Source organism: Stomoxys calcitrans, chromosome 3, assembly GCF_963082655.1.
Source record: "Stomoxys calcitrans chromosome 3, idStoCalc2.1, whole genome shotgun sequence".
NCBI lineage: Eukaryota > Metazoa > Arthropoda > Insecta > Diptera > Muscidae > Stomoxys > Stomoxys calcitrans.
In genome coordinates this window covers 100,592,766-100,617,634 of record NC_081554.1, presented here as the reverse complement: position 1 = coordinate 100,617,634, position 24,869 = coordinate 100,592,766, and the positions used below count along the sequence as shown (strand labels likewise).

Genomic DNA, 24,869 nt, shown 5'->3' with positions numbered 1-24,869 from the left:
ACATGGTGATGGGCTCGGGAAATGAGGATTTCTGTAGAGATGGTCAAAGGGGGTTCGATTATGGGTGAACACCTCTTCTCTTCTCTTCACTGAGCTAATCTTAGTCTTTCTAGCCTAACCTCACTGAGCTAAGCTTGGTCTTTCTAACCTAACCTCAGTCACCTATCCGGTTATAATCGCTCGGTACTATGAGACTAATGCATACCACGAGATATAACATTCTGTCCTAGGTAACAAACAGAAAGGCATGACTTTCACAGTCCAGTCCAGTCCAGTCCAGTTTCCTGACAACCCCCATCTCATTGAGAACAGACCGCTTCTCGGCAATGGCCATATCATCAATCAGTGATGATAATATGGCCATTGCCGATACGGTCACCCATGCAATGCATTTTGAGGAACTTGAAAACACATTCCTCCAACCTGGCCTAAAATGTTGGTTCACGAATTATTTGTGTCGTTTAGATAAGATTTCGAAGCCAGAAGAGTAAACAGCAATTTCCCCAAGATAGGGTGATATTTTCGGAATTGTTTAACGGTGGTATGAAGTTTGGCTCCAATAAATAACACCCTAATATTAAAATGAAAACAGGCCCCAAACAGATGTATGTAAAACAGTAACAAAACTCTAAGGCGTATTTTCCCTTTTTTGGACTTTTTCATGCTGCCATTGGACCCAATTTGCGTTTTGCTCTAGCAAATCCGAAATTTTAAAATTTAATTGGGGGTAGATAATGCAAGTGTAAACTTGCCCATGCACATTCCATTAAGGAACAGGGAAACATTTTTAAATATCAATGAGTGTTTTCCGACATGTTAAAGGAGAGTCCGAACGGCACATAGTGGGATGGGAAAAAATAAATGGAAATAAGTCAGCTGCCTTTAAATGGATAAAGATATCTTCATGCAATTTTACATGGCTATTGCTGAGGTGTTAACTTGCTTATGTGCGGGCCCTAGAGCGCCTACAGGCCTACAAAATTTTGTTCCGCCGCATTTATAGTCCGGTTTTCAAAATTTTTGATTTGCTGCAAAGTGCTCAAAAAACATGCTAATATATGCAGGATATCTTTTATAGTGTCCAAAACATTCGACTAACACGTTTTTGTTTTGAAGTTTTCGCAGAGACTGGTCCCTTATTTTTGTTGTTTGTGAAGGCATTTCTGCACCGATTTTAAGTTAACTGATTTGGAAAGCTGATAAAATTTACTATTTTCCGATTTTTCAGTCAAAAGTTATGCGAGTTACAAATCAAAAAATGTGACAAAGTCATTAATGGAATTTTTTGTCGAAAAAGGTAATTTCATTGTTTCGTCTTTATAAAGAAAATTTTACCTAATACTTTAAATTTAGTTTACTGTACTGCAAAGAGGACTTAATATAGATGCGTTTTAAATATATATTGTATTGTATTGAAGATATGCGAAGTACAATATCGGTATTTTTTACAAAAAAAAAAAAAAAAACTGGGAAAAACTTCGAGTTCTTAAAACGCAAAGCTGAGACCCCCAACTTTATAACAGACTTTCATTGCCCCAAGTGGTCGTTAAAAAATACCATTTCTGCTAACATATTTCCCCAGTATGGGGATTTTGCATATTTCTGTCAAGGAGTGTGGGTAAAATTTATACTCATTTTTTGTACAAACCAATGTATAAATTAAAACGATATCTTTATTGGTTTTGATTTTATGATCATTTCAATTTGAATTTTTGTGTTTTCACGTTTTCGGCTACCCAATGTGGACACCTCGGTGATTTTGCTATACATTCATGACAAATTACGCATTAGGAAGACTAAAAAGATGGAAAAATCAGTGTACCATTTTTGAACGAATAGAGATATATATATGAAATTTGAAACGAATAGGGAAAAGGTATTTGTTAGATGATATGCAAAATTTTTGGCGCCCTAGAAGGCTTGGGCCCTATTTGCGGACCCTCAATTAAGGCCATCACCTACAAATTTTTACTTGCACTGTGAAAGTCAATATTTGGAATGTTCACTCATAATCCAATTTCCAAAATTTTTTATTTTTGGAAAGTGTTCCTCAAGGCCTATAAAAAGCATTATAATTCGTGCCAAATATATCTAACTGTTACGGAGATATTCGACTTATAAAATTATTTTTACTGAGGCTGACCTAGTATTTTGTGATTTGCGAAGGCATTTGTGAAAAGATGTTTAAACTGATGTTCGAATTTAGATTGCTTGCAAAATTTCTGTTTGTTTCTCTTTCGAGACGAGCTCAATGATCGGAGATGCAAATGGAAAACGGAAAGCCAAAGATAGCAACACACAGATATAGCCCAGTGTGATATCTCTTTGTGGAGATGAAGGCATACTTTCGTCTTGCTGTGGGGTTTTTCACATTTATTTTACTATAAAAACATCAAATTTAGGCACATTTTCTCAACTTTAAAATGGAGGATTCAACAAACCCTTTTAAATTTTTTGGAAATTTTTTAGAGGCTTTATTTGCACATATTATGTTAGAAATAGCTAAAAAGGCTGCATTTATTTACAGCTTCACATTATCCGAATGCGGCCCTTTCTACGGAACCACTACTACTTTGATATCTTTTATCTAAAAAAATAATAATATTATAATATATTGAACCATTTTTGTCTGGCTCTATTTCTGCTAGAGTGATCAGTTCGGTTCTTGTAGTAGTTTAAGCTGCCGAGTCCGAACGACGTGCCGCAGAATGGTGCCACTTAGAAGATCCCATGGTAGCCGGCTGTACGTACCGAATTGACCCGTTGGAGTTCTTCATCGGCGGTGCTGCCGCCTCAGTGTATAACGCACTGCTATACACTCAGTGTATAACGTCAATTTATTGTGCATCTCGAGAGATACAGGGCAAGGAGGAGAGCCATTCGCCGTATTCGTGGTCTCCGAGCCGATGAACAGCCATCACAATTTACCGTGGGCAAAGTTACGAATGTCATCCGTGGCGCCAAATCATCTAAGGCGTTGGACCCCGACGGAATCTCTACATGATGTTGAAGAATCTGGATTAACCTGGAGTACCTTACCACTGTCCTCAACCTGTCTTTGAACACTCTTATAGTTCCCGATGTCTCACCAGTTGCAAAGACGCTTGAGGCATTAGTCCTCCCGAGCCGAGAATTTCCATTCGCTGAGCATCAACATGGATTTCGAAGACTGCACAGCACAACAACAGCTTTGCATGCCATCACCGCACACATTTGCCATGGCTTCAATCAGCCCAGGCCATGTGATAGGACTGTCCTCGTGGCACTGGACCTGTCGAAGGCATTCGACACGGTCAGCCGTGCCAAATTATTTGAGGACATCGCCAACACGTCCCTCCAGCCAGGCCTGAAACGCTGGGTCGCGAATTATCTGTATGGTCGCCAGTCATTTGTGGAATTTAGGGATAAGAAGTCGAAGCACCGTAGAATCAAACAGGGAGTTCCCCAAGGTGGTGTGATATCTCCTCCTCCACGACCATGGCATCAGGATCCCACCCATTGATGACATCTGCGATAGGTTGAACGTCTACCTCAACAAACTTGCCTCATATTTCGCTGCACGAAATCTGAAGATATCCGCCAGCAAATCTTCAGTCACATTGTTCACTACAAATACGCGTGAGGTGAATACTGAGCTGACTGTGATGGTCGATGAGAGATGATTCCGACCATCAAGTGTCCAAAAATACTTGGCGTCACATTTGACAGCTCTTACACATTCTCCCCACATGCCGCAGCAATCTGCGATAAAGTCAAAAGTAGAAACAAGGTCCTCAAGTCACTTGCTGGCAGCACTTGGGGTGCAGACAAAGAAACCTTGTTGACCACGTACAAAGCAAATGGCCGGTCTGTGGTAAGTTATTCAGCGCCAGTGTGGTCTCGTCAACTTTGTGACAAGCAGTGGAATAATATTCCGATCTGTCAGAATGCCGCCCTCCGAACTGCGACGGGCTGTCTCCTCAGTTCTCATGTGGACCACTTCCATCAGGAGACAAAGATCCTACTAGCGAAGACATAACTACATGCTGTGTAAGCAATACCTTTTGGGCTGTTATCGCAGAGACCATCCAAATCATCATTTTGTGGATAGATATCCACCGCCCAGAAGCCTTAAGGTAGATCTACATGATCTAGAGCGTGAGGTTCAGCGCGACAAGAGAGAACCTCTAGATCAAGCGGCATATCAAGCAGGTCTAGACAACATTCATGCTGACACGGTAGCAGATGCGGTAATTGGCTACCGGGTGAATGTAGTCCTTGGAGAACGATCGCCTCCATTGCACCTGAAGTGAAGTTGACCTTCCCCCGCAAACCAGAGTAGTTCTGGCTCAATTACGTTCCGGCAGATGCAGCCGCCTCAACTCCTACAGAGCAAGGATTGATGCCGACGTGCAAGATGTATGTCCCGATTGTAACCAGGGACCGCACGATACCAGTCATATGTTTAACTGCCTGGCCAGACCCACTCGACTCAGACCCAGATACCTCTGGACGCACCCCATCTTAGTCGCTGAGTTCCTTGGTCTTGACACTCCACAGAACCAAGCAGACGAAAGATAGAACATAATAAACTGCTACAACAATAACAACCTATAATCTATAATTTCTAATTTTCTGTGTTTGGACACATATGAAGTTATTTACTTTCTTAAGGAGTTTGTAATTTTTATCAACTAGAAGAGCCGTTATACTTCTTATTTAATATAGTAGAGCGTAATTGAAAGGTTTTGACATATTATTCATATGAATAGTCGACGGTGTTCATTCGTGAGCCAGTTTTTCTAAAGTGTTCAAGGAACTAGCCAATAATATTCCTAGATCATTAACATCTCACTACTGCAAAATTGGTCAAAACTGATTTACAGTTAGACATTCCAAATAAATCAATTCAAAGACGAGCTGATGCGATGGATTAAAAAGCGAGTTATCTCCCAAAATTATATACAAGCCCGAAAAAACCCACAACAAGGTTTGTCTGTCCGCCGACAAGCGACTTGTAAACTTCCCAATCTTCGGAGTTTGCCGAATGGAATACCAAGTATTTTAGGAGAGTAGGTAGTCGGAAATGCCATGCGGTTCAAACTGGCAAATTTTCTCTTAAACAATCTATTAAGGAACAGGGGGCCAACTTCTAACATAACAATTAGTGCTGTCTGATTTAAGCTTAATGATAAGATACCTCCTTTTTATAGCCAAGTCCGAATGGGTGCCGCATTGCGATACCTCTTTGGGGAGGAGTTTTCACAAGCCTGTCATACCTTATTTTCAAATGGCACAGTACCATACAAATGTTACTAGCACTATGAGGAGATAACCACCACAGAAAATTCTTTCGGATGTTCTCGGCAGGATTCGAACCCAGGTGTACAGCGGCATATGCGGAGATGCTGTCGCTAGAAGTTTGCCTGTTCTCCGGGAATATGTAACTTAATTCCATGTCTTAATAGTTCATGTGCTCTATAATTCCCTTGTATATATCTGTGGCTTGGCACCCACAATTACAAAATGGGGGAGAATCCAGTTGGAGCCTCCTCGCATTATGATTTGTTTAGGACTTTTCTTACCAATTCCTTTCGTCCGGCTCAATACAACACGACTCGTTTATATGAGAAGTTTATTAGTACTTTTTGTATTGTAGGAATTGATATAAAGTAAAGAAGTATGAGTGTGTGGTATGAGAATACCTTTCTTCTCTCATTTCACATAAATAAATAAATGGACAATGGCAGCTGGACTACTTGCAGGACGCCACAGAAGCGCAGAGGTAAGCATGTCCGCGTATGATTCTGAACGACTGGGTTTTAGTCCTGGCGAGAACAACCCCTCTTTATACTGACGACATTTGTGAAGTACTATGACATGTAAAAATATCTCCCCAAAGGAGTGTCGCATTATGGCACGCGGTTCGGACTCGGCTATAAAAAGGAGGCCACTTACCATTGAATTTAAACTTGTATAGGGGGCACACTTCTCACTGATATGTGACAAGTGTGCCCCTGTGCCTTACTGGAATGGTCATGGACAAATTAGCAAATAACATTTACTGCTGTGCAGGGACGAGAGACTCAACACAAACTAACAAACAGGGGCCCAACGATGCAACCAGCACCGAATTTCTCAAGATTCGGAAGACTAATGGGTCGATTATGGATAGCAACCAACGTTCAGTTGAGTGGTTTTACGACAACGTAACCAAAATAAAAATTTGTATTATGTATGGCAACTTTTGTCAATTGATGCCGGTAATAGTGTTTTGGCAGTTCCGCAGCAAGAAAATGTGTAAGCAAATAATTAAATTACCACAAATAATGCTAGAAATTGTGAAGTACCATCAATAAACACTTTATTAATTTAAAGCGCAGTTGAACTATCTTTTTATTTATTAACGTGTAAAAGATCATTTTATGTCGCCGTTTGCTTTTCTTCTAAATGGTTAGTAGTTCTTTAGCTGCTCCAAAACCAATATCTTTTCAACACTTAAGAACTCGCCTACTGAATTTACATCCGAGTTAGTTTGCAATAGGTGTATCTGCTGCCGTCTGTATAATGGGAATACGTAGACACTCCTGGCGATGCACGACGATCGGTGATTCGCTTTTTTTTTCTTCTTTTATTGCCCGCCAGTTTCATTTTATCTATTCTTTGGAAGTACACGGTGATGTATTTTGTCTGCCTCCATTTCTCCTAACATCAAGAATTATTGTTGTCTGGGGATTTTAACCATGGCGAAGCCTACAAACAGCAACACATTTGTAATAAACAATCAAATGATCAATTTTAACACAAAATAGGCTGAACTGTATTTTATGACCACAGGAAGTCCTTTTGGGACCAAAAACCCCCTTGAGCGGAAGAAGTCCAACCTAGGCAATATGGGTATCAAATGAAATGTATTGATAAGTAGATTAGGTCCAAAAGGTTGACTCGGGAAGGACTTAGGGGGTCTTGAGAATTTGGAGCCCTTTTAAACCTAGGCAATATGGGTATCAAAAAGATGAAAAAACCCGGCCGAAGACTGTTAAATTTGTCCAACTTTGGTAGACAAATAGAGTTTTATTTTAAATACTTTTGTCTATTTCCCACTGTTGGCCATATGGAGGAGGAGAAAATCTCAGACCCGGCTAAAGGCCGACAAATTTTTCCAACGTTGGAAGGCAGATAGAGTTTTATTTAAAATAACATAACAATTTCGTAAATTTTCCAAATAGGGGTCAACATTCTCAAGACCCCATAGGTCCTTCCCGGGTCAATTTTGGACATTTGATTGATATTCAATATGTACTAACCTTTCATTTGATACCCATATTGCCTAGGTTGGACTTCTTTCCCCAAGTGGGGGTTTTTGGCCCCTAAGATGTCCACGGACCAGAGCCCCCGAACTACCCCGTAAAATACAGTTTTGCCCAAAAATATTAATTTCCTTTTAATTTCACTGCTTATTTACTAAGTTTCAGGACTGAACCATATCAACTACCAATTATTCTATGCTAACTCTGGTACTCGGTCGAGGACCGACGTTATTTGTCATAAAAATTTAAATTATACAACACCGCTACCTTTGTTAATAGGTATAGGGAGGAGGATTTAGATGTGACAATATTGTCTGAAAATCGAATCGATGAGTATTAGGATTGAAGGGTCTCTATGGAGCATACTTTCTCCAACCATCGCTATATAAGGTTTAAAATAGCAAGGGCACGGCCGGCGCAAAATCCGATAAGCTTCCGTAATAATTTGAAAACCAACAAAATTCGGATGACTACTCAGAAGAAAAGACTTGCGTAAGACAATTTAGATTGTCCAAACATAGAAGACATTGAGGACAATGTCAACAGGATTACGACTACACTGGTGGGGTCTTTCGAAGATAGTTGTCTTCATCGAGAGAAGAAATCAGCCCAAGAAAAACCCTGGATGACCGGGGAGATTCGCAATATTGGGAAACAAAGCACGTCGTAAAAAAGCGGAAGTGTATTACACATGGCTCAAGGAATACAATAAGATTATCAGAGCAGCATAACGTGCCTTCTGGAAGCTTTTCTGCGAACAGGTCGAAAACGTTAATGACGCCGCTATGATGAATTAGTTTCTCTCAAAAACCAATGTCCAAACTGAAACGTTAGTAGACGACATGGGAGTGAGAGCAGAGACAAGGGCGGTATGTATGACATCGAGGGGGCTTTAAACAATGTACGAAACGACACACTGATCCAATCCTTAGAACAGTACCGAGTGGATCGCGTCCTTAGCCAATGGATAAACCATATGCTAAGGAACAGGTGGATAAATTGTGGGTCTCATGACATAAATAAAAGAAAGTGGCACAAGGCTCGCCACTCTTATAAGTGACCACCATAAATGTCTGCTTCGCATACCATGATATAATTCTTCTAAGAGGTAAGGAATCGAATCAGCTATGCAGAAGGGACGAAAGCGTCTTGAAAATGGCATACGTCTAGGCTAGACCCAGGGGCCTCAAAGTTAACCCAGAGAAGACTGAAATCTGCCTGTTCGCGAGAAAGACGGAGCAGGGCCTATTTCACACAACACGTTCTCTTAATAGGACGATTTCGATATCTGACAAGGTAAAATGGAGAGAACGTGCAACGTAAGAATAATACAACAGGTTCAGAGAACATGTTGTTGTAGATATCCGACCCATTGACATACGGATTAAGTGTGAGGCAGCCACTGCGGCTATGAGACTTAAGACGATGGGAAGGTGGATAGAGGATAGGAGCAGCTCATACCATCGCGGTTTAGAAGAGGTTTCCGATCGAATGCCTGAGATGACACTTGATGTCGAGTGCCAGACACTGAGGCACAGTCTTGGATAGACGGAACTCTGGCATTGTCATCTGGAAGATCATGCTATACAGTTGGATCAAATCTAGAGGACAGAGTAGACCTGGGGTCTTCATTGAGAATCCAAGGACTGAGATCTGTTTTCGACTGCCTGGCCATATACGATCCTGCAGGCGGATATCCTGGCGATCACGGAATGCGCGAGGTGGTGTGGTGTTCGCGCGAGTACATCGGTCGTGAACATCTTTACTGGCAGTAAACTGGCCATCTGGGCAATAACAACCAGGACGGTAAGATTACGAACAGTCTTGAAGTGTAAGAAGGAGATCAACGCCTTCTCTGAGGATGGCACGATCCACATCGTTTGATTGCCCGGCCATAGAGGAGTTAGGAGGAATGAAAAAGCGGACAATTTAGTAGCGAAAGCCAGAGGACTGCCATCAATAAACTTGGTTAACCCGAAGCCTTCTTGGTTGCCGCAGCCGAATTAAGAGCGTGGTCAACGAACGCCCATATAACACTGTGGAACAGCGAAACGGTCGGTAGGACGGCAAAAATCATATGGAGTGATCCAGATCGTAAGAACACAAGGCTATTACTGAAAGGAAGTAAGCAGGCGGACAGTATAGCTATCGGTATCGTAACAGGACACATAGCACTAAGATTTGCGCAAGTGATAGCATGTTTGGTACATGTGGGACGTTGGCCCATTTCCGATGTCATTGCCCGGTTTTCGCGTAGATGGGGACACAATACCAAACATGAACCAACTTAGGGGCGTGCTATGTAAGTAGCACGGAATTTCTAACTAAGATTTTCTTTTACGTGGTTACTTTTCAGTATTTGGAGCGCACGATAAGCCGATTTCAGGCTTAGGTGCATGTCCATAGTGGCATTTGCTGCTTGAGAGAAAATTTATACACACCCTCTTTAAGACATTATATCTTTGCGAGGCTCAAAGGATGCCTGGTTTATCATCACTCATGTCATTACATATTGGGAGAAAAATAGAAAGATATTTTTTTTGCTTTGTGAGATTAAAAGATACACCCCTTGAAGCTTTAAATTTGCAAATTGCTATTTATTAATTTTAGTTGGTAGTTATTCTAACAATTAGTTGATTAATAAATAATAGTAAAATTAAATATCCCAAATGAAAGAATGCGGCGCACTAACATAACAATTCGAATTGACAAATGTTACATAAATCTGTCTATATAATAAATTCAAAAATTGAAAACAATAAATATAAAAATATGACTCCATAGAATATGACGCATAGATATAGAATCACAATAAGAATTACTATATTATATAAGCTATTCGTTAGAAGGTTAGTTGCCAAAGATGGGGCCTGGCTTACAACAAGACATACAAATATTAGACTAACTGAGTTGATAAATTAACACAAACTAAACTAATAACATTCATCATCACATTCTCCGGCTTCGTGGCCAAATACTGAAAAAAAGTAAATTAAATTTTCAAAATTATGAGTGAGGTAGGGGTCGTTGGTACTATTTAACGCACCTTCACATGATTCACAATACTTGCGCGGTTCGGGTACTTTTCTTTCCTTCGAACCATTTCTTTTATCTCTTGGCGGTGGCGAGTAGTCCCTATCATCGGAGGCTTGTAGTGGACAATCTTCGGTTTCGTGTTTGTCAAATTCGTCGCAAATATCACAAAAGACCCGAGGTGCAGGTTTCCTTCTTGTTAACAATTCAAAAGCCTTCGGTCTAAAAAAAAAAAAGAATTATTAAACCAAATTATTTGCTGTTCATTGCAGAGATTTTTTAACGAAAGTATACCCAGCAATAACAGCGGTCTTTGCAGAGATTAAATAAAATATTTTTATAATTTTTACAGAACAGCGTTGAATAAAAACATGAATATGGCAGATAAATTTGGAAAATACGTTTACTTTATAAAATGCATATTTTGAAAAATGTCCCGCTTTACAAAGAAGAATATAAACAAGAGTCGTTTTTTAACAATTTGAAAAAATTATACACCTTTTTGCGGTTGTCGAATTTCATACTTCGCGGTATTCTGTTAAGGCTTTGCCTTTGACTTTTAAGTTGCTATCACATTGGATTGTCGAAAATCGGCAAAAAAAAATTTTTTTCTTAAAATTCTTAGGAATGAGACCTCTGGAATCTATTCTAGGTTGGGTTAGGATGAAAAGAGGGTGCAGATATTAATCCACCCCATGCCACTACAGAGATACACCTAAGCCAGTAATCGGCTTGTTGAGCGCTCTAAAACTAAAAGGTAACCTTGAAAAAGAATGTTCCTAACTTATCGTGTAATAGCTTCGTCCTCTCATGATCCGGATCGACCCATAGGATTTTCGCCATCCTACCGACTGTTTCGCTGTTCCACAGTGTTACATGCGTTTGTCGCTCACGCCTTTAAATCATACTGCGTCGACGCAAAAGGATTCAGGCGAACCAAGATTGGTCAAAAAATTCGCTTGCAGTGGCTCTAGAAGGGAAAATCGGGCCATATACATATATGACATCTATATCTAAATCTGAACGGATTTCTATGAAATTCATCTATAATGTTAGGAGTCAAGAGAAAATCCCTCCAGCCATATTTCGAGAGAATCGATTCATGACCATTTGATTGCAATATTACTGCAAATCGGACGAACATATATATGGGAGCTATATCCAAATCTGAAGCGATTTTTTCCAATCTCAATAGGCTTCGTCTCTAGGCCGAAAAACATGCTCATATCAAATTTGAAGATGATCGGATGAAGATTGCAACCTGTAGTTTGTACACAAATAAACATGGACAGACGGACAGACCGACAGACAGACGGACATAGCTAAATCGAATCAGTAAGTGATTCTGAGTCGATCGGTAAACTTATCAATGGGTCTATCTCTCTTCCTTTTGGGTGTTACAAAATAATTCACTAAGTTATAATACCCTGTACCACAGTAGTGGTGTATAAAAAATACATTTATGGTGATAAACCAGCAGGTGCTATATTATGTCAATATTATCAAATTCACCTTTTTCGCCAAATGGTTATAAAATAATTAAAAAAAAAACATTTTTTTGTTGTAAAAACATTGTAATGATTTTTGTAAAAAATAATAAAACTTCGTTTCATTTTTATTTGTTTGTTGTAAAAAATGTTTACAATTTTGTTAAAAATATTTCTTTAAAAAAGTTGTTGTTAACAAAAATAAAAAAATACTACATCAGTATAAATGCTTTAAATTATTATACAAAATTTTAGGAAAAAGTTTTAGTTCCAAAAGATGTTATTGCAATTTATCGAAATCTTTCTTTTAAAGAAAATAATTTCGGGGTGCCCGGGCCTGAGCAACATTTTGCCTTTAGACAATATTTCATTGCAATTTTGCTTTTAGAACAAATGTCTTTCAAATTTTATCTTTACATAGAAAAGATTTCATTTGGTATTTTTTTGTGATTTTTCATTTTGTTTCTATTTGGGTCGGAAAAGCATAATAAAAAAATTTTACAAATGTATAAGCAAAATGTAGTGTCGCAAAATGCATTGAGCAGGCACAAACAATTTTATTTAAATTTTGGTTTTAAAAAATAATTTCGAGGTAGGCTCGGCAAACGTTTTTCTTTGGAAAATCTTCACTGGAATATATATAGTCTTTAGAAAAAACAAGTAAAAAGGCGTTAAGTTGGGCCGGGCCGAACTTTGGATACCCACCGCCTCGGGTATATATGCAAACCACCTTTCATCAAAATCCGGTGAAAATTGCATACCTTATGTCCCATAGCAGTTATATCGAAATATGTTCCGATTTGGACCAAATACTAATAAGTACAAGTCATTGTTCAATTGTATATTACAAAATATTGGTCTTTTTAGTAGCTATATCTAAAAATAAACTGATCTGAACCATATACGACACGGATGTCGAAAAGTCTAACATAAGCCACTGTGTCAAATTTCAGTGAAATCGGATTATCAATGCCTTTTATGGGACCATGACTTTAAATCGAGATATCGGTATATATGGCAGCTATATCCAAATCTGGAACGATTTGGGCCAAGTTGCAAAAAATGTCGAAGAGCCTAACACAACGCACTGTCCCAAATTTCGGCGAAATCGGACAATAAATGCGCCTTTTATGGGCCCAAACCCTTAAATCGACAAATGGGTCTATATGACAGCTATAGTCAAATCTGAACCGACATGGGCCAAATTGAAGAAGGACGTCGAAGGGCCTAACACAACTCACTGTCTCAAATTTCTGCGACATCGGAAGAAAAATGCGCCTTTCATGGCCCCAAAGCCTAAAACCGAGAGATCGGTCTATATGGCAGCTATATACAAATCTAGACCGATCATTGCCATATTGCAGAAGTATGTCAAGCGGTTTAACTTAACTCACTGTCCCAAATTTCGCCGATATCGGTCAATAAATGCGCCTTTTATGGGCCTAAGACCCTAAATCGGAGGATCGGTCTTTATGGCAGCTTCATCCAAATCTGGACCGATCTGAGCCAAATTGAAGAAGGATATCGAAGGGCCTAACACAACTTACTGTCCCAAATTTCAGCAAAATCGGATAATAAATGTGGCTTTTATGGGCCTAAGACCCTAAATCGGCCGATCGGTCTATATGGGGGCTACATCAAGATATAGTCCGATATAGCTCATCTTCGGAATTAACCTTCTTATGGACAAAAAAGAATCTGTGCAAAGTTTTAGCTCAATATCTCTAATTTTAAAGACTGTAGCTTGTTTTCAAAAGACAGACGGACGGACATGTCTAGATCGTCTTAGATTTTTACGCAGATCAAGAATATATATACAATACATTATAGGGTCGGAAATGGATATTTTGATGTGTTGCAAACGGAATGACAAAATGAATATACCCCCATCCTTCGGTGGTGGGTATACAAATATTTAAATGTAGTCTTTGAAAAAATTTTTATTGAAATTTTGTCTTTACGAAAAATTTTGTCTTCGAGGGGGCCCGGCTCGGGCTGAAAAGAATGTTACGCTGCGCCTTAAAGTTTTGTCTTTGGGAAAAATTGTGATGAAGTTTGTTCATCAAAAATATTATGTTGAAATTTTGTCTTTAGAAAAATTTTATTAAAATTTTGTACTTAAAAAAATAATTTTAAAGTGGTCCTGGTTTGATCAAAATGCTGTCTCTTGGGAGTATTATAAATATGAAATTTTGTCAATTTAAAAAATTTTACTAAAATTTGGTGTTAAGAATAAATTTAATTTAATACAATAGTTTTTATAAACAAAATCATTTTGTTTGGGGGACTGGGGGCCGAGGGCTCCCTGGCTGCCAGATATATCTTCGCCCGACTTTGAGCAATTTGGAATGATGCGGCCTTTTGTTAATCGATTGTCACAAAACTTGTCACATATGATTATCTTATGACTGTTGACATTTTCGTTAAATTTTATTAAAATCAGATTGGATTTTTATTTAGCTTACATATACACCTACATCGTCATACTTGCAAATATAGAGGCATAGTTATTACCATTTTGGACGGTTTGTTTTATTACCATCTGAAAAGCTCCACAGAGGTCCATCAAATTCGGTTCAGAATTAGATATAGTTGTCAATTTCCACTTATAGGGTAGTTGTAGGGTAATACATAGTCGGCGCGACTTCTGCCTCCCCTTGCTTGTTTCATTTTCAATTTGGGGCGCACTGTCATGGCGCCGTTGGGGACATAACCTTGCAGCGCTTACAGGACACATTTTTTACTTGTCTGTCACTTGTCGCCGTTCAGCCCTTTACTAGAAGAATCATTTGATTTGAAGTTCATCGTCTATCGAGCATACCACCCAGCTGATTGGCGATCTTACCTCCCAAGGAGACAGAGCCCACCGTGGGTACCGTAAATATACTTTTGAAATGAATTTTCTTAAAACAACGAAAAGATTTTATAGACAGTTCGTGGGTGTTTTTAAAATAGTAGGGATTGAGTGCGGAACAATTAAAACCTCTTTTGGTGCCAAGTTTTCCGTTGAGCAGTTTCCTAGGAACTGCGTATCAAGCAGTTCAGCTAGAATCCTCCGCAGCCTAGAGACTTCGAGTCTGCTTTCCATGCAGCAGCTTAAGTCCATTCAGGATTTGCTTTTCGATGCAGCTTGGTATTTTCCAAACAGAAGCCTAGAACCTTAGAAGTATTTGCACAAGTTTCTGTATTTTGTAATTCATATTTTAATTGTTCATTCAATCATAGTTCATTCAATCTTTTAATTGTCTTAATGTTGTACTAAAGTACGTTAATCTAAATAATTTCGGAGTATTTATAATCTGGTATGAAAATAGCCGTTTTTTCGAAAAATTGCGAATTTAAATTAGAAATGCTTTCATAATTGGCTCCGTGCCCATCTTACAAGAGTTGTTGGTTGATAAACACACGGACGGATAGCTAAGCTTCCTTCAATACTATTCGTCAACAGTTTTTTTTTATTAATTGAAGATATTATCGTAACATTTAAATAGCTGGTCGTATGTCGAAGGAAATTAGTGTTCTCAATGATTGTAAACATGAATTAAACATTCATCTTGGAATGCTACATGGATGACCTGACTTTTTTGATAAAAGCTTTTATATTTACTTTGTGAAATCTGTAGGTAATGCTTCGAGAGCTTCTATTTTGGCTTTGAGGGTATCGTTTTTCTTCTGCATGTCGGCTATTATGGAGTTGAGGAAATCGATTTGCGCTGCACTGTCACCATTGTCTGTGCCCTGAGGGGTAAACAAAAACATAGTTGGAATTAGCTAATGGAAATGGTAAGAGATGGGTTTGGAGTTTACCTCTTGGCGTGGACCATTGCCGGCACCATTTTGTTTAAGATTGCTTGTGGATTGTAAGTCGCTAATTCGTTGTTTTAGCGTCACTATTTCTTTGGTCTTTTCCATTTCGGCCACTTCCAGTTTCCGTTGGAGATTGGCGCATTCCATGCTTAGCGCCTGCTCTCTCTCCAGATTTTTAGATTGATTTTGCTGGAGTTGGCTAATGTGCGTTTGCAGCTGCTGCAGTTGTGTCGTCTTCTCCGTTGATGCATCGTCTAATTCGTCGATTATTTTTTTGTATTCTTCAAGTTGTTGTTCGAACTCGTGCTGTTCTTTGAGCTTAGCTTCGGTTAGCGTATACTGCTGTTTAAGCTCTTCGTTCGCCTGTTGCAGTTCTCTGAGTTGGGTTGAAGTTTGCAGGCTAGTTGATCGGACCTCTTCAAGAGAAGCATGCGATTGTTTTAGGGCAAGATCTGTTGCTGCTAAGCTTTCTTCTTTTTCCTTGAGTTTGGCGTCTTTTGCGCTCAACTGAAGCTGTGTGCTCGTAAGTTCTTTCTTAATATTCGTCAATTTTTCGATGAATTTTTCGGTATTTTGATCGGACTCCATTTCAAAAATCTCAAATATGTGGGCTGTTTCACATTTTTCTTGTTCCAGTATTTCTAAGGCTTCGGCAAGTTCGGCATTGGTGGCAGAGATATTTTCATTGGACGTTTTGAGAGATTCGATGAGGTCTTTAAGCTCTTGGATTTTGCGTTTGTCCTCCTCGATAAGTTTGGCTCTGTGCTCAGATTCAGTTGTCGCAAGTTCTAAAGCATTACGGAGTTTCTGAAGCTCCAAGTCAAGTTCGGACTTTGTGTTGGACTGCACAATACGAAGCTGTTCCGTTTCACACGAAGCCTTCGCTAAAATACTATCTTTTTCCTCTAGCTCTTGCTTAAGTTTCTGCTCAGACTGCAGAAGTTTAGCATTCGCCTGCTGCAAAGTTGTGATAGCCGAAGAACCTTCGGCGTGAGCTTTTTTGAGATTAGAATGGAGTTGCTCCTTCTCTGTTTGGAAAATGGAAATTTGCTTTTGCATGTCTGCTTCCTTTGCTTTAAAGTCTAGCTGTGATTTGAGCAACTCATCCTGCAACAACTGTATTTGCTTTTGAAGGCTAGAGATGGCTTCGTCCAGAGACGACTTGGATTGTTCCGAATTTTTGAGCTGTGCTTCAAAGCTTTCGATGATGGACTTTTGTTTGATAGCTTCCGATTCCTTGAGTTCCCTGAGCTCTGCTTGGAATTTATTCTCAAGTTCTTTCTTGGCATTGTCAGACGCTGTAGACAGTTCCGCTTTGGAAGATTCCACATTTTTTAACTGAGACAGCAGCGTTTCCATTTCGCTATTCTTTGTTAGAAGGTTTTGGTTGGCCTCTTCTAGTTGGGCTTCAAATGTGAGGCGTTCACTGTTTGATTTGTCTGCCAAATCTTGAAATTGTTTCTGCTTTTGCGACAACTCTTCGGTGAGCTTCACAATCTCGGTGTTAGAGTTGGCCGAACCTTGCTGCAAGCTATTTAAATCATTCTGTAAGCACCTATTCTGCTCTTCAAGCGCTTCATATTTAGTCACAAAACTGTCGTGTTTTCTTTGCCTATCAGCCATTTCCAGTTGCAATTTGTCACATTTTTCTTGCTCCGTTTTGAGCTGCTCGTAGCGTGAGAAACTTTCTTCAGTGACTTTTTTCAGCTCTTGCGTCAAAGTCTCCACTTGGCTGCACATTCCATCGATTCTCTGTTGATTTGCTTGTAGTTGGCTTTCCAAGCAGGCACGCTCAGTGCTAGATTTGTCCATCAGTTCGTCGAGTGACTTTTGTTTGCTGGCCAAATCTTGTGAAAGTTTCATGATCTCTGTATTAGAGTCTGTTGTGGATGATCTTAGGACCATTAGGTCACCCTGCAAGGATTCGTTTTGTTTTTGTAATGAGTCATATTTACTTTGGAGATTCTCCTGCTGACGCAGCTGGTCGCTAATTTGCAGCTCTTGCTTAATGTTTTTCTCTTCCAGCTCTGTAATTTGTTGAGACTTTTTGCTAAGTTCTTCCTTTGTCTTCTGAAGTACTTCCTTGAGATCACTGTACTCTTTCGAGCTGTTTGAAAGTTTCTGTTGCAATTCTTCAAGTTTTCCCGTCAATTGGATGCGTTCCTGATCGGCAGTGTTGGTCAACGCAACAATTTCAGTTTGTTTCTGCTGGATTTCTTCGTTTAGCTTTTTCACTTCGCTTTTAACCGTGCTGCTGGTTGTGCGTACTGCAAGAAGTTCCTGTTGTAATGCCTCATTTTGCTGTATAAGACTGTCGCATTTGCTACTGGAACTCTCCAATTTGCGCGTGAGATCTCCCAGGTCAAGTTGCTGCTGAGCACACCGGTCTTCGGCTTTCTTAAGCGAATCTTCCAATTCATGTTTTCGATTGATCACCGCACCATGTTCACTCTTCAGTTTTTCCATCAAATCTGTGGTTGTTTCTAGGGCCGTTGATGTGGATTTCAATGCAGCCAACTTGTTGGCAATAAGCTCGTCTTTTTGAATGAATTTTAAGCGTTGGTCTTCGATTGTGGCATTTGAATTCTTTAAATCGTCTTCAAGTCTTTTGTTTTGGCTTTCCATGTGGGTTATTTTGGCACTTAATTGCTGAACAACGACCGAAGACTCGCCGGCCAAAGCCGTAACCTTGTTTTGCATCTTCTCGATTTCCACTTTTAGCGAAGCGATTTCCTGATCCTTGGAAAGTAGGCTTTGCTCTTTATCCGCTAGAGTTTGCTCCAAATCTTTTTGTAGTTTTGCGATAGTTTCTTCGGCCGATTTAAGCTTATTGGAACTGTCAGTCAAGAGATTTTCTTTTTGGGATACTTGGACAGCACAAGTTTCCCCCATGGATTTTTGCTTCTCTAAATCATCGGTTAGGGCTTGAATTTTGTTGGTAAGGTCCTGGTTTTCGCAAAGCAATTTTTCACTCTTTTGCCGTAAATCAGTCATGGTACTTTCTAGAGCAACCATATCCGACTTTCTCGCTTCATCTTGACCAAGGGCTTCTTTTAATTTTGTCTCGATTCCGCTTTGAATCTCCGCCAATTTTTTGAGCTCCTCATGTGCCGTTTGCAGGTTGGTCTCCAGAGTCAGTTTTATGCGTTGTAGATTGGACACTTCTTCCGTCAGCTTCGCGATTTCCCGTGTCTTCTCCTCAAGCTTGCCCTTCTCCATGTCGCTACCCATCTGTTGACCTTTGACAAGTTCATCTAGTGTGGCACACTCTGCATTTTTTATGGACAATTCAGCCGATAATTTAGCCAACTGATTCGTAATATCACCAATTTGAGCATCGCGTGTCTTGCATTCCTCTCGCAGTATGCGGCATTCGTCGTCTAGATTGGAACGTTCCCTTTCAACGCTGTCTACCGAAGACTTGAGATTAGTCATTTGCTCCTGCAAGGTCTGAACCTCATGGGATTTTTCTTCCAGCCTTAGTATCAAATCCGATTGAATTTGGACGCGCTCCTTTTCAGCCTCCTCCTTGACAATAGTCAATTCCTTGCGCAAGTTTTCGATGCCACACTCGGATAGAGAGAACTTCTCAAGAGATTGATCCTTTTCAACAAGTTCCTGCTGCAACGCTTCATTTTGCTTCTTCAAGTACTGGATATTTTCCTGCAAACGCTGAAGTTCATCTTGGTTCTCCGACAACTGGCTCTCAAAAACCTTAGACTGTTGTGAGAGCTTTTCAGCTAACTGATCGTTACTTTCATCGGCAACATGTTTCCCTAGGGCGCAATGTTTTCGAAAGTGCAATGACAGTAAGGAATTGTAACAACTGTTGCAAGCTACGTACCTGATAAGAGATCCTTAATTTTAGTTTCCAATTCTTGAATTTTCTCCTTGTAGACTTGAGTCTGTGCCTGTCGGAATATAAACAAGAGTTAATGTAAAAATTGCACAGCTTGTGCGCCGTGAGCATGGGTCATTCGTGGTACACTGATATTTTTGCTTCTTAAACTTTCAATGCTGAAAAGCCTACGTATTGGATTGATACGGCCATCATAAGAGTGGTATGGAAAACCTAACACACAGAAAATACGAATGAACCGATTTCCCAGGTCTACAATTAAATTTTTCAAAATGTCAGATCTCACAGTAAGGCTAACTCCGGAACACGAATTGGAAATCAGTACTTATATTCAAGGAATCGGAAGTGGCCCAATTGCCATAGATATCAAATACGGAGCTTCTTTTTTATGTGCATTCCCGTGACGGGTGTAAGCGATCATACAATTACACATACATGCTGCTTAATTAATATTTCTCTTTTTTTATTCTATTGTAATATATGATGCGGTGTGAATTCTCTATTTCATGCAGCTGGTAAGATCTTTGCTTCATCACTATAATTTGCCCAGTCTTCCAGTATGCTAGTTAGCCATGTTATTTTCTTTCTCCCTCTTGGTAGTCATGCTACTATTTTCATCTGTATGTGTTTCTGGATAGGTTGGTATTTATCATTTCGCATTAGATGTCAGTCCGGCTGTTGTTTCTTGAATGATCCCTTCTGAGTAAATGTTAACTAATAGTGGTGATATGGACATAGACATACATAAATGTGGAAGGGCCTATGTTTGCTTTCAAAAGGTGTTACGAAGTAGATTTAAAATAAACTTATAGAACTCGATCCGATCTTAAAAATTTTGAACTTTCGCATTTATGCATCAATGTATTTCAAAACAAGTATGTTGATGGTCATGAGAGAATCCGTCGTACAAAATTTCAGGCATATCGGATAAAAATTGCGACCTCTAGAGGATCAAGAAGTCAAGATTCCAGATTAGTTTATATGCCAGCTATATCAGGTTATCAACCGATTTGAACCTTATTTGACACAGTTGTTGAAAGTAAGAATAAAATACGTCATAAAATACGTTCAGCCAAATCGGATAGGAATTGCGCCATTTAGAAGCTCAAGAAGTCAAGACCCAAGATCGGTTTATATGACAGCTATATCAGGTTATGAACCATACTTGGCACGGTTGTTGGATGTAATAACAAAATACTACGTGCAAAATTTCATTCCAATCGGATAAGAATTACGCACTCTAGAGGCTTAAGAAGTCAAGACCCAAGATCTGTTTATATGACAGCTATATCAGGTTATGAACCGATTTAAACCATACTTGGCACAGTTGTTGGATATCATAACAAAATACGTGGTGCAAAAATTCATTCCAATCGGATAAGAATTGCACACTCTAGAGGCTCAAGAAGTCAAGACCCAAGATCGGTTTATATGGCAGCTATATCAGGGTATGGACCGATTTGAACCATACTTGGCGCGATTGTTGAATATCATAACAAAACGCGTTGTGCAAAATTTCATTCTACTCGGATAAGAATTGCGAACTCTAGAGGCTCAAGAAGTCAAGACCCAAGATCGGTATATATGGCAGCTATATCAAAACATGGACCGATATGGCCCATTTACAATACCAACCGACCTACACTAATAAGAAGTATTTGTGCAAAATTTCAAGTGGCTAGCTTTACTCCTTCGGAAGTTAGCGTGCTTTCGACACACAGACGGACGGACAGACAGACAGACGGACGGACAGACAGACGGACGAACATGGCTTGATCGACATAAAATGTCGCGACGATCAAGAATATATATACTTTATGGGGTCTCAGACGAATATTTCGAGTAGTTACAAACAGAATGACGAAATTAGTATACCCCCCCATCCTATGGTGGAGGGTATAAAAACGAACAGTATTTATCGAGGTGGAGGGTATAAAAACGAACAGTATTTAATGGTGGTGGAGGGTATAAAAACGAACAGTATTTAAGAGTAGGCTGCTATGATTCCAAAAAAAATCAAGCAGCTTATCAGGCAGTTTGTAACAGCATTGTCGAGGGTACAGAATTACCGAGTGAATGCCATTCATGGAGGGAGACCTAATGACGCCCATAGCACCTTAATTGCTTTTGGTCTGGGATTGACGCCAATGCGTTTGATGTGTTTTCCGCTTGCAGCTAGAGACCATTAGACTTACGTCATCTGTTCATGGCCCAACCAATCTTAATCAATTTGCAATCAGATTAGGGTCGGTACTATGTTCGTTTTTCACAGTTGACAACACACGTTTTTCGCGATTTACTTTTTGAAACATGAAATCTTATTGGTCACATAATAGTTTAATTAAGATTTTCCAGAAATGAGTAATGAGGGAATGTCCTACTGAAAGAAGTCAGCAAGTTTGCTTTGCTTAAAAAACTATTATCTAAAACAAGTAATCGCGAAAACGGAGTTCCAGCCTTTATCCTGGACGCACTCCACTCAAATTGCAGAGTTGATAGATGTTTTATATATAACAGATTCTACCACTATGTTTCTCAAGCAAACAGTGACCTGTCATGGCGGACACGATGAGTGAGATTTGTTTTCTGGAAAATCCCAACAAAGTGATAGAGATCTTCAAGTTTAGAATTGGCCACATAATCTTAGGTCGTTTCCAGCCACCAATTTGTGACCATCCGTCATGCGTTGGCCTTCGGTCCTTATCTCTACGAATTCACTAACGGTATTGCAGATCCCCTAGAGCGTGTAAGGTAGTTCCGGGAAATCTGGAACAGGTTAGGTTAGGTTAAGTTAAAGTGGCAGTATGCCATCAGACTCACTTAGACGTTTTCGTCCATTGTGATACCACAGGAACAGAAGAAGGAATATGCCTTCTAGTTCCTACCGTTGAACCATCCAGATCGCTTTAAAAAGCCCAACAACTTGCGAATGTTCACATTCGCTAAATCAGACAGCTTCTCAAAGAAATGAGAACCTAAATTGGAACTCCTTCTAACTGCTAGTGCGGGACACACACACATAAGGTGTTCTATAGTCTCTTCTTCCTCGATGTTCCCACAGCTTCTGCAAAAGTCGTTGCTGGCAACCTTCAGACTGTCAGAATGTTTTCCGATTAGACACTGACCTGTCCTGAGGGACAAAATGACTGAGACGTCTGTTCTAGCCAATGACAGCAAAGTAGTCCACCTCTTCAAGTCTAGATGAGGCCACATAGTTTTGGAATGCTCACAGCCCCCTATTTGTGACCGCCTATTATTCGTTGCCCTTCGGGGCTGGCCCTGAAAACCTAACTTACATGTCGCTAGAGGCATACCCACAGAGTCCAGTGTCGTTGGAGTGTTTAAGATTCCAGTGTCCCTGTTCCTAGTCTCGCAAGCTCGTCTGCTTTAGAATTCCCTGGGACAGGTTAACTTTGAACTGTTAATTGAAAGGCTGTTTTGAGCAGATATTCGGAGCGGAGCTGAGAAGACATACTTTTGCCGGAGCGGAGTGGTTTCCATTCTCCAAAACCGCTCCGCTCCGACAATATAAACGATATACATTTTTTGGTTTACGAACTTGTTATTTTGGCGAATGGAAACCAAAATGTAAGATTATTAAGTTAACATGGGATAACTTTAAAGTTAGCTTTCATAATCATATAAGAGCACCGATTTCTACCAATTTTAGCCCTTAACTGGTGAGGTGAAATTTTTTGCGTACTTTGTGAGGTGGTAGCAAATTTTACACCCTTTTTATAAATAAAATTTTTTAAGAAAAAATACCATTTTTGAAACATTATTTTATTAGTTGATTAGATAACATAAGATAGAAACAAAAATTTGGGAAACTAACAAGTTTTTCAGAAAATACCAGGCACTTTGTTTCACAAGCCTTTTCATTCGCTCTCTAAAAGCGATAAATTATTCGCTTTAAAGGAAAATTGCACAATAAAAAATTCAATAAGTTGAACCTGCGTGTGTTTCTAAATTAAAGTGATTGTAATCCTTGTTGTGAGTTGACGTTGTTAAGTCGTATATTGGCTGATATTCTTCATATAATAGCTGTTCCTCCTACATAAAGGCTTTTTCTTTAACATTGTGCCCAATGCTCTTTTTCCATATTTATGATAAAGGTTTTACAAAAAATCATCTTGAATTAAAGAACCCTGCAGGCAAAGTAACTAACTTGTTAGAATGAGCTGTTCAAAGGTTAACTGCAAAATCTTGTCTGTAGATTCTATGGTATCATGCTGGCTTTGTCTTGACTCTTATCACAACAAATGCGCGAAAATAAAGGCCTACGTTAGTGCTGTTGTAAATCGGACACGTTTGGAATTTAATAAAATATCCGTTGAATTTAATTTAGATTCGATTTCTGACTCTTTACCTAAAAGAAAGAAGCCGTCTGATATTTCTGTCCGTACTGCGCCAAACGATGAAGCAAATGTTCCACTTGTTCCGAAAATCACTCTTCTGGATACTCCCTCTACAAGTTCATCCACCTTACAAACTACCGATGTCAACAAATTAACCAATGAATTTCCGTCAGCCACGAATCAATTTTTGATCGCCCTTAAAACTTAATGTTGTCGTACCGAAGAAAACGATATTTATTGCCCGATTTGCTGCTGAAAGCTATTCATGAGATTAAGGTCTTCAAATCTTAATATGCCGTAAAACGCAGTAAGATTTCTTTTAAAATGATGAAGATTCCTGAAGATATTTGTGAAGCAATTGTTAATCCACCTATCTGGCCTCCTGAAGCTGTAATTCACGAATATATTCACAGGGGTACTCAAAAATCTGATTTAGTTTATTTGTCAAACACTCATTCAAAAAACTAATTGTAACACCTACTGTTAAAGATATTTGCATTGTATATCAAAATGTTAGAGGCTTACATTCTAAGTTATCCCCCTATTTATTGATAAAATGCAAAATTTTCGAGAACATTCCACTAAGGAACAGGGGCAAACTTCTCACATATCAATGATTGCAGTCCGATTTAAGTTTTAAGCTCAATGATAAGGGACCTCCTTTTTATAGCCGAGTCCGAACGGCGTGCCGCAGTGCGACACCTCTTTGGAGAGAAGTTTTACATGGAATAGTACCTCGCAAATGTTGCCAGCATTAGGCCTCTTTGGAGGGAAGTTTTACATGGCATAGTAGCGCACAAATGTTGCCAGCATTAGGAGGGGAATTCGAACTCAGGCGTTCAGCGTCATAGGCGGACATGCTAACTTTTGCGCTACGGTGGCCTCCTATTTATTGATAGTTTTGATTTAAATCACGATATAATTGCATTCACTGAGACCTGGCTCCAAAATAATGTATATGAAAGGGAAATTTAATGACAACAGTCTCAAATTTTTGGACGTGATCGTATGATTGTTTCAAAAGTAGAGGAGAAGG

The 24,869-nt window shown here is 39.5% G+C and overlaps 1 protein-coding gene and 1 long non-coding RNA gene across 2 annotated transcripts in view; both read right to left on the bottom strand.

The window, feature by feature from the left end:
* Positions 1 to 6,326: 6,326 nt before the first annotated feature.
* Positions 6,327 to 7,469, bottom strand: LOC131996403 (uncharacterized). The gene is made up of 2 exons (XR_009397840.1): positions 7,287 to 7,469; positions 6,327 to 6,863 (listed from the first exon to the last, which is right to left on the bottom strand). It is a non-coding gene; the product is annotated as an uncharacterized LOC131996403 (long non-coding RNA).
* A 2,465-nt stretch (positions 7,470 to 9,934) lies between these two features.
* Positions 9,935 to 24,869, bottom strand: part of LOC131996074 (restin homolog) — a 33,004-nt gene continuing 18,069 nt past the window's right edge. The window contains exons 3-7 of the mRNA XM_059365522.1: positions 19,911 to 19,943; positions 15,617 to 19,255; positions 15,417 to 15,547; positions 10,336 to 10,544; positions 9,935 to 10,266 (exon numbers count right to left, since the gene is read on the bottom strand). Of these exons, the coding sequence (XP_059221505.1) occupies positions 10,223 to 10,266; positions 10,336 to 10,544; positions 15,417 to 15,547; positions 15,617 to 19,255; positions 19,911 to 19,943 (4,056 nt within the window). The 3' untranslated portion in view covers positions 9,935 to 10,222. The remainder of the gene's footprint in view (positions 10,267 to 10,335; positions 10,545 to 15,416; positions 15,548 to 15,616; positions 19,256 to 19,910; positions 19,944 to 24,869) is intronic.